Raw genomic sequence first — 15,974 nt, forward strand, 5'->3', positions numbered from 1 at the left:
TCATTTAATTAGTGTTTAAATTAGTCTTTACATAATAAACTTTTTAAATATATAGGTAACTTATTATATAATTGTATGGACTGGTAATGCGAACTATGCTTCACCACCTCCAGGGTAGGTGACAGTCAGCGGACTCACAAAATGTGTCCCTGTTCAAAATTCAAATTCAAAATATCTTTATTCATGTAAGTCTATTACAGACTCTTATGATATGTCAAATATGCAATCAGTTCGGAATGATATCGAGATGAGAAGAAATGACAAGAAACTCAGCTCGTATTTTTTTAAAATGTACATATTTACAATAATACAGATTCATTTAAATTCGAATTTGAGAGAATAGAGTGACCTCCAGCATATGCTATTGAAAAAAAATTCAAAAAGTCTAATCAGTGTTTGCAACCTGAACAGACCAGTCCCCACATGCAGCACCCGTTCACGAGTATGACGGATGAGCCAGCCATCATTGCACTCAACCATATTAGAGGGAGCACATCGACCCGGCCCACCACGCCGCCACAAGTTTGAACTTTATAGCGAGCATGACTGTTTCAAGTTACTCCACTACGTCATTTATATTATTTACAGCATAAACTGTACCAATCACAGTTTTCACCCATTACAATATTTAATTTACATTATTTAAATTACAATTATGTCATTACTAAATTTACAATAAGTTTCTTTAGTTTTTATTACATTATCTTTGTCAATGGGACAATTATATACCTCATAACAAAAGTTAAAATTGTAATTAAGTCCACACATTGTAGTCATTGAATTTAAATAATATCTATTTAAATTACAGCCTATGTTTATTCTGATGTGTGAACTATGTTACTTTAAACTTTCATCAAAATCCGTTCAGTAGTTTTTGGGTCAAAAAGTTTACTCTAAACCTTTTGGCCGCAGCTGGCCTTTACAGCTTCACCGGACGATAAGCGGCGAGTGCAGATGGCACTCCAAACTCGCGGAAGGACTTATAGAGCGGCTGATGGCCAACTCCCGCCTGAAGGATACGCCTTTAGTGTGAGAGCACCACTAGGGGTTCGAACCTCGGCTCAGGCCGTCGTAATATCGATCCCCGTTTGAATTGTACAGGGGATCGATCGGATAGGCCCGTTAAAGAGTAACAAACATCCATACACACAAAGTTTATTAGTAAGATTTTATCAACAAATTCTATTGTATTGGTATATCTACCAATGTAATTAAGTACATTTGCTGTAAAGATATGACGACAGAATGGTACTGATCATCCTGTCATGATGACGATAATTATAGATAAATGTACAGATGATATTAGCATCATAATGGTGATATAAAACAGCCTCGCTGGTCGAGTTTTTTGCACACCGCCGTACTTACCGATTACACAACGGACTGTGTTCTGAGGAATTGGTCGACATGATGCTTACGGCCACCTTTCACCATCGCACCTCTCGCCATCGACAGGGAATTCATTCCCACACGCCGGAACCTAAGTGGTCTCGGACAGTGCGGTTTCAGAGGAGCTTCCTCCAGCGTACACTTAGATTGTGGAATGAACTACCTGCCGAGGTTTTCTCACGAGACTACAGCATGGGGTTTTTCAAGAAGGGTATATTAAAGTTTCTTAAGGGTCAGCAAAGCGCACGTGACACCCCTGGTGCTTCGGGCGTCCAGAGGCTACGGTAACCATTTACCATCAGATGGACCGTATGCTTGTTTGCCACCATAGTAGTATAAAAAAAAATATTTATTTCCCCCCCATAGCTAGGTGTTGCAATGACATACGTAAGATCGCGGGAATATAATAACTGGAAGAGAAGAGCTCGCACTAACCGTTTTGCATCATCTTTCCTTATGCGAGCAGCTAAGGAGTAGAACTCTCTACCAGCAACTATTTTTCCTGCCTCTTACAACATTGCGTCTTTCAAGTCAAGAGTGAATTGGCATTATTTGAGCTTGCGTGTAACAGCTTAGACCACATCATCACTTAACATCAGGTGAGATTGCGGTCAAACGCGCTGAAATCTTGATATAAAAAAAAAACGTGCTCAGTGGTGTGACTTGGGAGAGGCCTGTGTAAAAGCAGTGAACTGCAATGAGCTGATGAAAATGATGATGATGATGACAAACTGTGTACTCATGAGGTAAAATACAAATTCAAATTCACAAATCATTTATTCATGTAGGACATTTTATCCGCTTATGAACGTCAAATTTTTACATTCTACATAATTTTAATTTTTTCCCTACCGTCCAGTTCGGTATATTTGTTTGTATTATGTCTAGGTGTTTTATATGTATGTATTTATAAACAAATGGATTTCTACCAGTCATCTAGTACTCATAATATAAGCTTTATTTACTTGAAACTACATGATGCTGTCAACTGTCCTAAAATCTGAATTGACAAATTCAAAATTCAAAAATCATTTATTCATGTATGACATTTTAGCCGCTTATGAACGTAAAGTTTTTTTACATTAGGTATATTTTTTTCCCTACCGTCCAGTTCAGTATATAGATCCAATTGAGAAGAACTGGCATGAAACTCAATTGAATTACTTTTTTTTAAAAGGCAGTATATTTATGGTACAATGTATATTTATATAGATGTCTAATTGTCTATGTCTAACATTAAATGAAAATCCCGTACATGAACAACTACTGCCATGCACGCTCGTCATTCAAGTAATCGTTAGTGAGTAAAAGGCTTTGCTCAGTAAATATGATTTGAATTTATTTAAGGGTAATTCCAGTATATCCTTTGGTATCCTATTGCACATTTTTATACCTATTCCCATAAAAGACCTATTGACCTTTTCTAAACGATACTTGAGGACAACAAGTGTGTCTTTAAATCTAGTATTAATATTATGATTATTGCCTTTTTTTGGAAATAAGTACTACTTTTTAATGCGAAAGGTTTGTAAGAGGTCAATGCCGGAGTAAAGTGGTTCGCAACAGGACCCCAACCGTCACATCCCTAAGGGTTGATGAATAGTCAGTCAGTCTGTCACCTTTCACTTCAATTACAGAAATGTTTTTTAATCTGATTATACTACTATACAATGAAACTAGTATAGCTAATAATGCAATCTCGATTGATAAACTTAATCTGCGATGCGTACATTCCACTGAACATATAGACAGTACAATCTATTTTATAAATACTTGTGCTATTTCACAGTCTCGCATTCGTCTGTGGTCGTTCGAAATAAAAACATCCAAAATGACTGTCGGGACTCAAGAATCGAGTGGAAGTTACAAGTTGAAAATTTTTAATCTCACTGGTAACCTTGTAACTCACACACTCATCGGTGCAACGGTTGGAGTGAGCCTTTTATTTGCATTTAGAAATGGATTGCCGTTAAATCAAATAAATCTACACATCGTACTATGCGTTCTTGGGGTGAGTATTTATTATTTGTTTATTATATAATGAATTAATAACATATAGACTTAGTTTAGCAATTTCATAGATGACTCTTTCCATATTTTAGTCTGACAGTTTGTTAGGACGAAATCCAAGTCTGCATAGCTCCTACAGTACCTCTGCCAAAAATTCTTTTATATATATATATATATAATATAATATAGCCTTTGCAGTCAATAAATATTTGAGCGTATTTTTAAATAAATTATTTTCTTCTTTCATGTTTTCCGAGATTTTATTATAAATTGGGGTGGATCGGTAGTAGGTACCTGCCCTAAACATTTCTATTTTGAGTTTTGCGAGTGAAAGATTTTTTTTTGTCTTTTATTACTTTTAAAATTAAAATATGATAAATTCTTACGAACGAATATAGCTATCTCCAATGTATAAATCGATGGCAACTTCAATATTATTAACTAATCCGCGGGAATTCAAATCTACTATGTAAATCTCCCAATTTACATAGTATCTCTTTAAATTATAGCCTATATGTTATTCTGGTGTATAAGCTATGTTATTGTAAAGTTTCATCAAAATCCGTTTAGTAGTTTTTGCGTGAAAGAGTAACAAACATCCATCTATATTCACAAACTTTCTCATTTATAATATAAGTAAATATTTTATTTTTGTTCGTATTAGTATTCTACAATTCAAAATTTAAATTGATGATTCTTTTTTAAAAGACAAAGTTCATAATTGTTTTGCCACGTTAAAGTATATTAAATAAGTTGTATTTTTGTTCAGTTAGTTGTAGTTTGATATTTAATGTTTGATTTTGAACTTTGCCTTTTGACTCTCGTGTCACAGTGTTTGTAACAAAACTTCTCCGAAACTCCTGAATCGAAAATAGGATATAGACCACGTTTTCACGTCCCTAAGTGATAAAGGTGATCCAAACCGATATTTTTTTTTTGGATACACTCATTTATTTTATTTTTTTATAATTCAACATTAAAAATACATAGAACCCAAATTTTTCACCCTTCTACCATCAACCCCCAGAGCTCAGAGTTCAGAGTCAGCATTATTTAATTAAATATATAGTAGTTTAGTCATATTTTTTTTTATATGTCACCTCAGAACTTTTTGTACAACAAAATTTTTGTAAAACAAAATATCTTTATTCATATAGGTCTATTACAGACTCTTATGATATGTCAAATCTACCGTCAGTTCGGAATGATTTCGATATGAGAAGAACTGACAAGTAACTCAACTATTATTTTTTTCCAACAATAAAGAATAATTTTTAAATTCTAATTAGGGAGTATAGAAAGATGGTGTTTATCCCATATAAAACGACTTACTTCTTTGTATTAAAAATAGAAATAATCTTTATTCAAATAAACCTAATATAAGCACTTTTTAATAGTCACATTTTTTTATTCTACCACTCATCTATACATATAAATAAAATTGGAGTGTCTGTTTGTAATATTGCAATAACCGTTTTTTACTACGTGCAAATGAATATATATACGGTACATATACCAAAATAACATTTTTTATAATTTTTGTCTGTCTGTCTGTCGGTCTGTTTGTTCCGGCTAATCTCTGAAATGGGTGGATCGATTTTGACGGGACTTTTTTCGGCAGGTAGCCGATGTAATAAGGAGTAACTTAGGCTACTTTTATTTTAGAAAAATAAAGTTAAATTCCACGCGGGCGAAGTCGCGGAAACGGCTAGTATAAAATAAAATTAAAATTTGTTTGTTTATAACTTATAAATGTGAACTTTCAGTATCAATTGCTGATGGCCCAAGGCTTCCTGGCCCTGGTACCTGAGAACTCTTGGTCCTCCACTCTGCGACTGGTAGATAGAAGGCGAGCACACTGGGTCATGCAGCTCATGGGTTCTGGGCTGGCCATTGCTGGCAGCATCATCGCCATTCAAACCAAAACTGTACATTGGAATACAGAACATGGTCAATATGGTGAGTATTGTCTTCGGAATAGTTAAGAATTAAAATTAAAATCATAATTTCTTTATTTTCTTAAATATAATCGTTATATTAATGCGTGAAGCAAAAACTTTGTACCCCTTTTTATGAAATTTGCGTGCACGGACAAGTATCGCCTTTATGCTACTTACTATACATATATATACATACAATTATCATTATATTCCTCCAAAATTACATGTTTTTTTTTTAATTATAGACTATGTGTTAGTCTGATTTATAAGCTATATTACTGTAAAGTCTCATCAAAATCCGGTTATTAGTTTTTTCGTGAAATATTATCTAACACAAATCGATCTATCCATACTCACCAATTTTCACGTTTATAACATTATGATGTAATATACACTATAATAATATAGTAAGATATAAAAGGAGTATGATATTTGTTTTATTTATTTATTTACGTCACACTTAGTGAGCTTTACAGTTTCCCAATATACTCACTTAGGAAGATTGTATACAAATACAAACAATTATAAACACTAATTACTAATACACACACACTAATTACAAAAGGAAACAAAAGAATAATAATACCTAATCTTAATGTAACATACTACCTAAATAATCTACTGCTATCCTACAAAACTCCAGCAAATTACAAGTAAATATGTCTAGATCTGGAAAGCGACTAACTACACCATTGAGTAGACTCAATGCCAGAGAAATAGGAGCCTGTTTGGCCAGCTCTGTTCTTCTCCATGGAACACCAAACAAGTTTAGTCTTCTTGCTTGTACGTAATTATAGTTTTAAAATTATGCATAAAAATATATTGAACTAGCTGTTCCCGCGACTACGTCCGCGTGGAATTTGAATTTATTTTTCTAAAATAAAAGTAGCCTAAAGAACTAAAAATTATTTTGTTCGTCTTAATTTATTCGTTCCATTAGGTACTGATAGGTTCAAACTAATACATTTACATCCTGCATCATCCCTTATTTTATCCCCATGGGGGTTGAATTTATCAAAATCCTATTTAAGCGAACGTCTTCATCATAGTAGCTCCAAACTTTAATTTCAGTTCAATCAATGAAAATCTAAGATTTATAGAAACTTTCATCCCCTATTTTATCCCCTTAGTGATGGAATTTATCAAAATACTTTCTTAAGAGATGCCTACGTCATATTAGCTTTATGCATGCAAAGTCTCAGCCCGATCGGTTTAAAATTGACAAAGTTTCAAACAAACTTTCATCCCCTATTTTGTCCTCTTGGGGGTAGAATTAATCAAAATCCTTTCTTAGCGGATGCCTACGTCATAACATCTACTTGCATGCCAAATATCAGCCCGATCCGTCCAGTGGTTTGGGCTGTGCGTTGATAGATCACTATGTCAGTCATCTTTGAGTTATATATATTTAGATTGATAAAAAATATCACACATACCATTATGTATTTAACACACACACACATAGAAGTATTGGTCTTTGAAAATAGTAATTATTAAAACTTATAATTAAAAAAAACATCTATTAAAAAGAGCAACACACAAGTTTCTTGCTCATTCTTCTTGTGATGAATCTGCATTCTGAATGAGTGGTAGAATCAAAATATGACTATTCAAAAGTGCTTGTAATGAGTTTATTTTAATAAAGATTATTTCTATTTCTATTTCCATTTCTATAACAGTAGCTGAATGACGCAAAAATAAAAGTTTATAATTTATTGTTATATAAAAAAACTTTGATACAAAATCGCAGAAACAGGGAGTTTTAAATATGATTTATACATTATATTTTTTTATAAATATAATTTTTATACATAATGTGTCTATGTTTAACATAAAATAAATATGATATATATACATATCTTAATTATACAATAAAGAATTTTTACATATTATATATATTTTAAGACATATGTTACATATTAATGTGGATGGTTATAAGGGCAGAGGAAGGCCGAAAAAGAGATGGATGGACTGTGTGAAAGATGATATGGTAAGAAAGGAAGTAAATAACGAGATGACTGCGAACAGGGATGAATGGAAGCGAAAAACATATTACGACGACCACAAGTAAATGTGATAAGGTAGAAGCAGATGATAATATATATTTATTTACAGTATTACAGTATTTAGACACTTCTTTTAAAACCTGAAGCAGTAATATATATGTAATATCACTAAGATATTATTTAAGCCTATTTAGCGGCATCTTTCTAATTACTTCCAGTATTTTTATAAAAAACGTACATAAAACTAATAAATAATACAATTTTGTACATTGGTACTATGACAAAATAAAAAAAATATTCATTATATGTAGATATGTAATTAATACATACAATAATTATTAAATATTTGTATGGAAATTACGTAATAATAATAATCTCAGGACAATTCACACAGCGCTATCTAGACCCAAGTTAAGTTAGCTAAAGCTTGTGTTATGGATACTAGACAACTGATACAAATACATACATATTATACATAGAAAACACCCACACCAATACAAACAATCATACTCATGAATACAAATGTTAGTGCCGTGCGAGGAATCGAACCCGCGACCATCGGTCGTAAAGCGGTGTGCTAGACCGCTAGACCACCGAGGTCGTCAAACATAAAAGTTAGTTTTATGTAAGTTGGCACTACATGTTGATATTTAGTTATCGCCGTTGCTCGCGTCACTTTCCGAAGGTCGCGGGTTCGATCCGCAATAAATTTTCATACTTTTCATAAATCACTTGTTAATCGTTATCAATGAAAATGATGGTAATAATGACACTTCACATGTACACAGATAAAGCAATTCCACAGCTTATCACTCTCTCATCTGCACGCCTCGCGCTACGTTCACGATAACCTATCTACGGATAACAATTATAATCCCAAATCGATAAATTTAACTAGTTTTTTTTAGAATAGAACTCTGAATAATAATACCCAAACACAATCCCGTATATATCCGATGGAGATAAATTAAAAACAGCAGCGCTCACAACGCTGTGAGTTGCTCAATAAGCTTAAGCGCTGTGAGTTGCTCAACCAGCTTATTAAGCTTGTTGAGCAACTCGCAGCGCTGTTTAGTTTAAACTGTAAAAAAACAAGTTTTGGTTTTTCTTTTTATTTACTAGGCAACTACAATAGAATAGAAAATCATTTATTCAAATAAACTTAATTTAAACACTTTTGAATAGTCATAACAATTTTTTTTTATCTACCGAACGGATAGGAACGGTTATTTCAATAAAAAAAATATTATGAAACAACTGACATTTAATTTTCAATGGAACTGTCTTAAGTGGGCTGTGTTTTACGACAGTAGGAATTGAACCAGAGATTGATAATTTGTAAAGCACTCACCTTGTACTGCGAGGATTGCCAGTTCGGTTTCAGCAAGGCTCCCCAAAACTTGTCCGAACTTACCTTTTAAACAGATTACCTGTTTACCACCAAAACCGACAATAGGTGTTCTCGAGTATCAACTCTTACGTTCCTTTATTGTTTCGTAAATAAACTAATAATATTCACGACTTTACTAAACAAATTTGTATAAAATATCAACAATTACGACAACGATAATCAGAACACTTTTTCGAAAAAACTCCCACCCTTGTAACCTTTTTTTTTAAAATATTTTCTACGGCATTGGATACCGGGATAATTTTGCCGAGCGTAATATTGTGAATAGTGAATAATGTACCTGACAATAGTTGTTCATACACGGGATTTTCAAATATATGTACCTATATATGTAAACAAACTGGATTTTAAAAAAACAGAAACTCTCACAATACTTTTTGTTTATATGTACATATGTAGTCAGTTGAGTTTCTTATAAGTTCTTCTTAATTGAATGATTTTGATTTTAATACATATTAGTACCCTTTGTGTCTGTGTATTGCAAGTCATAACAAACGTAAAACAATCATTCATAATGTATATCTGACAAGCTACAAAGCAATGGATACGTAGACAGTAATTTATAATGTGATTATTAATAGTAATCTATATAATTAGAACAGATCAGATATTGCTGTAATTAAGCGATAAACGTATACTGCAATTAATTTCGAGGGTTCCGTAATAATCAATACATAGTATAAAAAAACAAAGTCGCGGTCGCTGTCTGTCCTTCTCTGCTTCAATCTTTAAAACTACGCAACGGATTTTGAAGCGGTTTTTTAATAGATAGAGTGATTCAAGAGGAAGGTTTATATGTATAATACATGAAGCTCGGGCGAAGCCGGGGCGAGTAGCTAGTAAACTAATATAAACTAGTCGTGACCGCAGTTTTACCCGGATGAATAAAATAGAATAGAATAGAAAATCATTTGTTCAAATTAACTTACATTGAAGCACTTTTGAATAGTCATCACATTTTTTTTCAATCTACCGCTCTTTCTGTCTCATCACAAGAAGAACGAGCAAGAAACTTGCGTGTAGCTCTTTTAAATAATTTTATTGTTACTTTACATTTTTAAGTTGAAGTGTGTGAATACAAATTACCGACTAGCACTAATTCAATAAATTAAATTTATAGCCTATATGTTATTCTGATATATAAACTATATGACTGTAAAGTACTATCAAAATCCGTTCAGTAGTTTTTATGTGAAAGAGCTACAAATATCCATCCATCCAACTATCCAGCCATACTTACAAACTTTCACGTTTATTATATTAATAGTATAAGATTTCAGCGACGACCCATACAACTCTATTTACATTCTTTTTATTTTAAAATTGTAATTTTACAACACCTTTTTGTATGTCATATTTTTTTATATCGAATTCATTTATTCACTAGCTGTTCCCACGACTTCGTCCGCAAGGAATTTAACTTTATTTTGTATAATAAAAGTAGCCTAAGTTAATCCTTATTACATCAGCTACCTGCCAAAAAATGTCCCGTCAAAATAGGTCCAGCCATTTCAGACATTAGCCGGAACAAGACAGAGAAAAATTGTAAAAAATGTTATTTTGGTGTTTGTACCGTATTTATATTCATATACACTCCAATTTTATTTATATGTATAGATTATTTACTGCGCCGACCACAAATAGTGGAATAAAGGCAAGGCAGTGATAATACTAGTTCTTACCCGTAACTATATCTACAATTTCGTATTTATAATATTAGAATATTAATAGACTGATCTTTCTTTGTCCAACTCATGCTCCCAGTTTATCTGGGGTCGGGTCTGCCTGTACATGCGCTAGAGAACTCTGTTTGGGGTATAGTAAGGTTGTCCTGGTCCATCTACTTTTTAATATTGTTCCACCAAGTGGCGCTAGAATATTAGCAGCCTGATATGTTATTAAAAAATACACGATTTTTGTAAGGGTTCTTTCCCAATAAAATTTCTTAAGTAACTTCTCACGGAATCCTAATTTCTTTATCTTTACTAACATCCGATTTTTATCTAAAGCGTATTAAAGTAATTATAAACGCGTGTCACATTGTATGGTCTTTGTATGGATTTGAGTCATACAATGTATAAACATTTATAAATAAAATTAGAAACTGAACCTGCGACCTCGTTCTATAGTATTTGAAATAACAATAGCTTGTAACTATTTTATTTAATGAACAAAAATGAACTTTAATGAAGATAATAATATTATCTTCATTAAAGTTCATTTTTGTTCATTTTATTTTATATTATAGTTCATTATATTTTCTATATTATAGAGGTTAAATAATATATGGCTGACTTAACACTGTGTAGCATTTTCTACCAGGCAACCATGAGTGGTGCAGAGTAAAGTTGTTGGCGTTTAATTTTTTTATAAAACACTTGTACATATATACCTAGTATTTGAAATAACAATAGGTTCTAATTTTTGTATTTAATGAAGAAAAATGAACTTTAATAAAGATATTATAGAGGTTAAATTATATATGGCTGACTTAACACCTTGTGGCATTTTCTACCAGATAACCATGAGTGGTGCAGAGTAAAGTTGTTGGCGTTTAATTTTTTTATAAAACATAGATACATATATACCTAGTATTTGAAATAACAATAGGTTCCAATTTTTGTATTTAATGAAGAAAAATGAACTTTAATAAAGATAATATAGAGATTAAATTATATATGGCTGACTTAACACCTTGTGGCATTTTCTGCCAGGCAACCATAAGTGGTGCAGAGTAAAGTTGTTGGCGTTTAATTTTTATTGTAAAACATACATATATACCTAGTATTTGAAATAACAATAGCTTGTAACCATTTCATTTAATGAACAAAAATGAACTTTAATGAAGATAATATAGAGATTAAATTATATATGGCTGACTTAACACCTTGTGGCAGTAAACAGGCGTTTATTTTTTTTTATAACAGACCCATATATATGTCTACAAATATAAATATTTACATACCTAATAGCTTTTTGTTGAAAATCAATTGCAATTTCAGATTAACTCTCCAATGATGAAAACACCAATTACAAACCAAATTAATCCGGTAACTTCGTTGCCACGTTGGGTTCCGGTTCCGGGCCTTGAAGTGCCCACATTTCGCTAGGAATATTTGAATCCAAAATGGCAGACCTACCGGCATCTTTCGGATATTTTTTTTTGTTTTGTTATGGGTGTATCATACTCCGGATAAACAATCAAAGATTTTTTGTTTTGACGGCTAGATTTGAACCTACGACCCATAAAACCGCTAACCCACGAATAAAATAAATACATAAAAAAAAAATTCTGACTACTCCAATGCTGTTGGCTACAGCTGGCCTTATAGCTTCATCATACGATAGGAGGCGAGTGCAGATGACACTGCTAACCCGCACACTTATGGACCGGTTGAAGGTCGCCCCCACCTGACGGATACGACTTTAATTGTCACCTTACCTCGAACCTCGTTTCAGCCCATCGTAATTTCTCGGTCATTAGAATGTTATGTATTTATATGTCGTTTTCTATTCCAGCACTTGTGGCAATGGTCTTCACAGCAGTCTCACTGGTGAACGGCCTGTCGTCTCTCTACGCTTACGAGTTGAGCAAATACATCCGTTTACCGCCCAACGTCTCCAAGGTCCCCCATATCCTGTTCGGGGTGATTGCCTTCGTCGCATCCGCCATCTCTCTCTGCTATGGATACGATAAGGGATCATTTAGAAATTGGTTCACACCAAAACTGGCGGTTACAGCGATCGTTTTCACTTCCATTTTCACGTTCCTCACTATAATCAATCCAATGATAGTGTTCTTCAGAAAGCTCAAAGATTCGTTTTCTAAGTAATATAGTTAGTTATAGGTAAATAATAATAATATCTGAGGACTATTCACACAGCGCCATCTAGTCCAAAGAAAAGTAGAGCTTGTTTTATGGGTACTAGACAACTGATATAAATATATACATACATTTCTTTTTGTAAATATATGTTAAAAAAACATCCAGAGCGATACAAACAATCATACACATTTTATTGTTCGAATACAAATGTCTGTACCGTCGAGAATCGAACCCGCGACCTTCGGACGTAAAGCGGTGTGCTAAACCGCTAAACCACCGAGGTCGTCAAAGACATGTCACAAAAATTGACCATTGTTAAATCAGTTAGTTTTAGCGAATAAAAAAAATGGCTATAGCTTGCTTCCAGCTTGACAGGTTATGACAGTAAATTTACAGGACACGTGATATCTTAGTCCTGGAATGGCAACGAATAGAGGAGTTATAATGTATTTTGTGACGATCACGATTCTATTTGTATATATATATGCATATGGAATACTGTTCTCATCTCTGGGCGGAAGCACCACAATACCAGTTACTTCCATTTGACCGCATTCAGAACCGAGCAGCCAGAAACATTGGTAATCAACGTCTATGTGACAGACTCGACCCATTGGCTCTGCGGCGAGATATTGCATCTCTGTGCATTTTCATATATCACGGGGAGTGTTCTGACAAATTGTTAAGTTTCACCAACGTATCACCCAGAAACTAAAATACCATCCTGATCATCTGGATGTATGGCGGTCCTCCACAGTGTGGTTTTCTAGAAACTTTTTGCTGTGCAACCACATTGTGGAATCACCTTCCAGCAATAGTATTTCCGAACCGATACTATATCGCTATATATCGCTTATAGAGTTGCCATTCCAAATATATAGGAAAAAAAGTTGTATATTTGTAAATTGTAGTGTAAATGTAAATTGTAGTATAGTAGTAGATATAGAAATCAAAATCTCTACCGCCAGCATTGGGGAAAGGGACAGCGTGATAGTACGTTTCATTTTACCAATATTAGGCAGTCTATAATATTGTATTTTATAAGTTAAGAATAATTTCACAATTGCATCCACTAAAATTACTTCAAATTTAATCAATTACGGGATGAATACAAGAATTTTAACTTGTATCTCTTAAAATAATGTATAAATATTTATGTTATAAACTAGTTACTTGCCCCGGCTTCGCCCGGGCTTCATATATCATACATATAAACCTTCTTTTATCTATTAAAAAAACCGCTTCAAAATCCGTTGCGTAGTTTCAAAGATTTAAAAGAGCTTACATAGGGACAGACAGACAGCGACAGCGATTTTGTTTTATACTATGTAATGATGACAAAAGCATTTCATCAAACTATAACAATCCTGAACACGTTAAGTTATATTTTTAATAAAGATAGCGTGAAATTAAAAAAATAATGTTATTTTTGCATTTCTTCTAAACGTTTGGAATCTATACTTAAAATACAGTTAAATACTCATGTAGATTATATAATTATTGTTCAAACAGTAGTAGCAAATCTACTGTGATCATCAACCAACACTGGTCGACGTCAAACCTAGCGTCGATGACGGCATCAGTCAATCGACCAGTGAGACGCACCGCTCATCACGCGACACATATGAGCACCAATAAAAACGGTGGATTCTCCACCCCTATGTAATTTTAAAATCTAAAGTTGTTGCAATAAATGCTTCATGAGAAGTGATCATAAGTTTCATTTTAAAACACTCTTTTTTATGAAATAACAAATTAACAATTATTGTTTCTTTATCAAATTTTCACAACACCAGAACTATTGGAAACATAATCATAATATCGTCGGTTAAATAGAAAAAGGGCAGTATTCAAAATGTACATGTTTGTCTTGTCCTGTAGAGAAGCATTTAAAGTTTTTAAATTCATTTAAATTATTTCTCCCTTTAAACTTTTAAAATTACACAGAAGTATTATATTATCGTTGATAAATCAAATCTGGTATCTGCTGTTTGTTGAGATTTCAAGATTTTATACACTGTTTCAAATTTGACGTGGTCATTATTTATACGTATAATTAGTCAAAATCACGGGATCTTACCACGTTTTATATTTATTTGACCACAGATTTTGATTGACATTCAAGATTTTGACCACAGCTTATAGATCACTATATTATATAGCACATTTTATTCTGAGGTCATAGTTCCACAACTACTGGTCATAAGCACATGGCAGTTCTTTTATATGAGAAATAAGGCTCATGACATGTTATGTCATTTTAAAAGTATTTAGATAATGATTAAGACGGCGCGGTTAATTTCATTGACTCATATAAAAGAGGCAATTCTAGCTTCTAATTTTGTTTTTTTTTCTATTTAATCGACGATATCTATTTAAAATAAAACTTACCTTTATTTTGAGACGAAATATAAAGTATATGATCCATATACCTATTATGTTGATAGTAGAATATTTAAAAAAATGTAATATATAGAATTAAAAAAATCAGACGACGGATATGTCTGCCCATAATTTTATTTATTTACCATCTACCATCAGATGGACCGTATGGTAGTTGACCACCTAAGTGGTATAAAAAAAAAATCTACAAGCTGCTTTTCAATTTACATCATTATCATGGCAGTTGAAACACTGCCAAAATATTGGAAATCATAGTGACAAATAAAACATGGTATAGTCCTTGATTTTCTTAATTTTACGTCTAAATAATTAACGTATCAAAATTAAAAAAGCTAATGTGAGAGTGTATCTTCACTCCAATAAAGTATCTATATAAATATCGATCGATCGGAATTTGTTTCCAGAGTAGACTGGCAAGTGTTGTGTTTAATGTAAACTATATGTAGTTACCAGCAGTTTAATTCAATTGTTAACTTTTGTAGTTGCTGTTTAGTTCAAGTTAATTATGTATATAGTATTTATTTATTGTAAGGAAATAAAACAATTTTAAAATTTAAAACTTGTTGTTAATACTAAAGTTCATTTGGTAAGGCATCTGCCTATACCCATCTGCCCATATTCCTGCAGAGTGATTACATCCTCAAAAAATAATGTTCTTCAATCCTCAAAAAACATATATGTATATATATATATGTTACAACAACATACAAGATAGTAGAGTCACGCTCCTCAGCAGTGAGGGAATGATTGAGAAAAAAAAAACCAATTTATTTATTGACATCCGTACTAGTATTTCAATAAATAGATGAATATCGACTTACTATCTGTTTGTGCAAATGCATATATAATAATTAATTTATACAACAATTAACACAGTCCCACGATAAGCTGAGTTTGTATTATGGGTACTAGATAACTGATATAAATACTTAGATACTTTGGTATTATAAATACATAAATAATATATGTAGAAAACACCCAGACCGAT

At 32.7% G+C, this 15,974-nt stretch overlaps 1 protein-coding gene across 1 annotated transcript; it reads left to right on the forward strand.

The window, feature by feature from the left end:
• Nucleotides 1-3,213: 3,213 nt before the first annotated feature.
• On the forward strand, nt 3,214-12,589 carry LOC131855637 (uncharacterized). The gene is made up of 3 exons (XM_059206935.1): nt 3,214-3,400; nt 5,166-5,358; nt 12,276-12,589. The coding sequence occupies exons 1-3, from the start codon at nt 3,221-3,223 to the stop codon at nt 12,587-12,589; spliced, it is 687 nt and encodes a 228-aa protein (XP_059062918.1). The 5' UTR covers nt 3,214-3,220.
• Nucleotides 12,590-15,974: the final 3,385 nt, after the last annotated feature.

The sequence above is a fragment of the Achroia grisella genome, unplaced genomic scaffold (assembly GCF_030625045.1).
Source record: "Achroia grisella isolate CSIRO2021 unplaced genomic scaffold, CSIRO_AGI_Agris_v1 utg1062, whole genome shotgun sequence".
Taxonomy (NCBI): Eukaryota; Metazoa; Arthropoda; class Insecta; order Lepidoptera; family Pyralidae; genus Achroia; species Achroia grisella.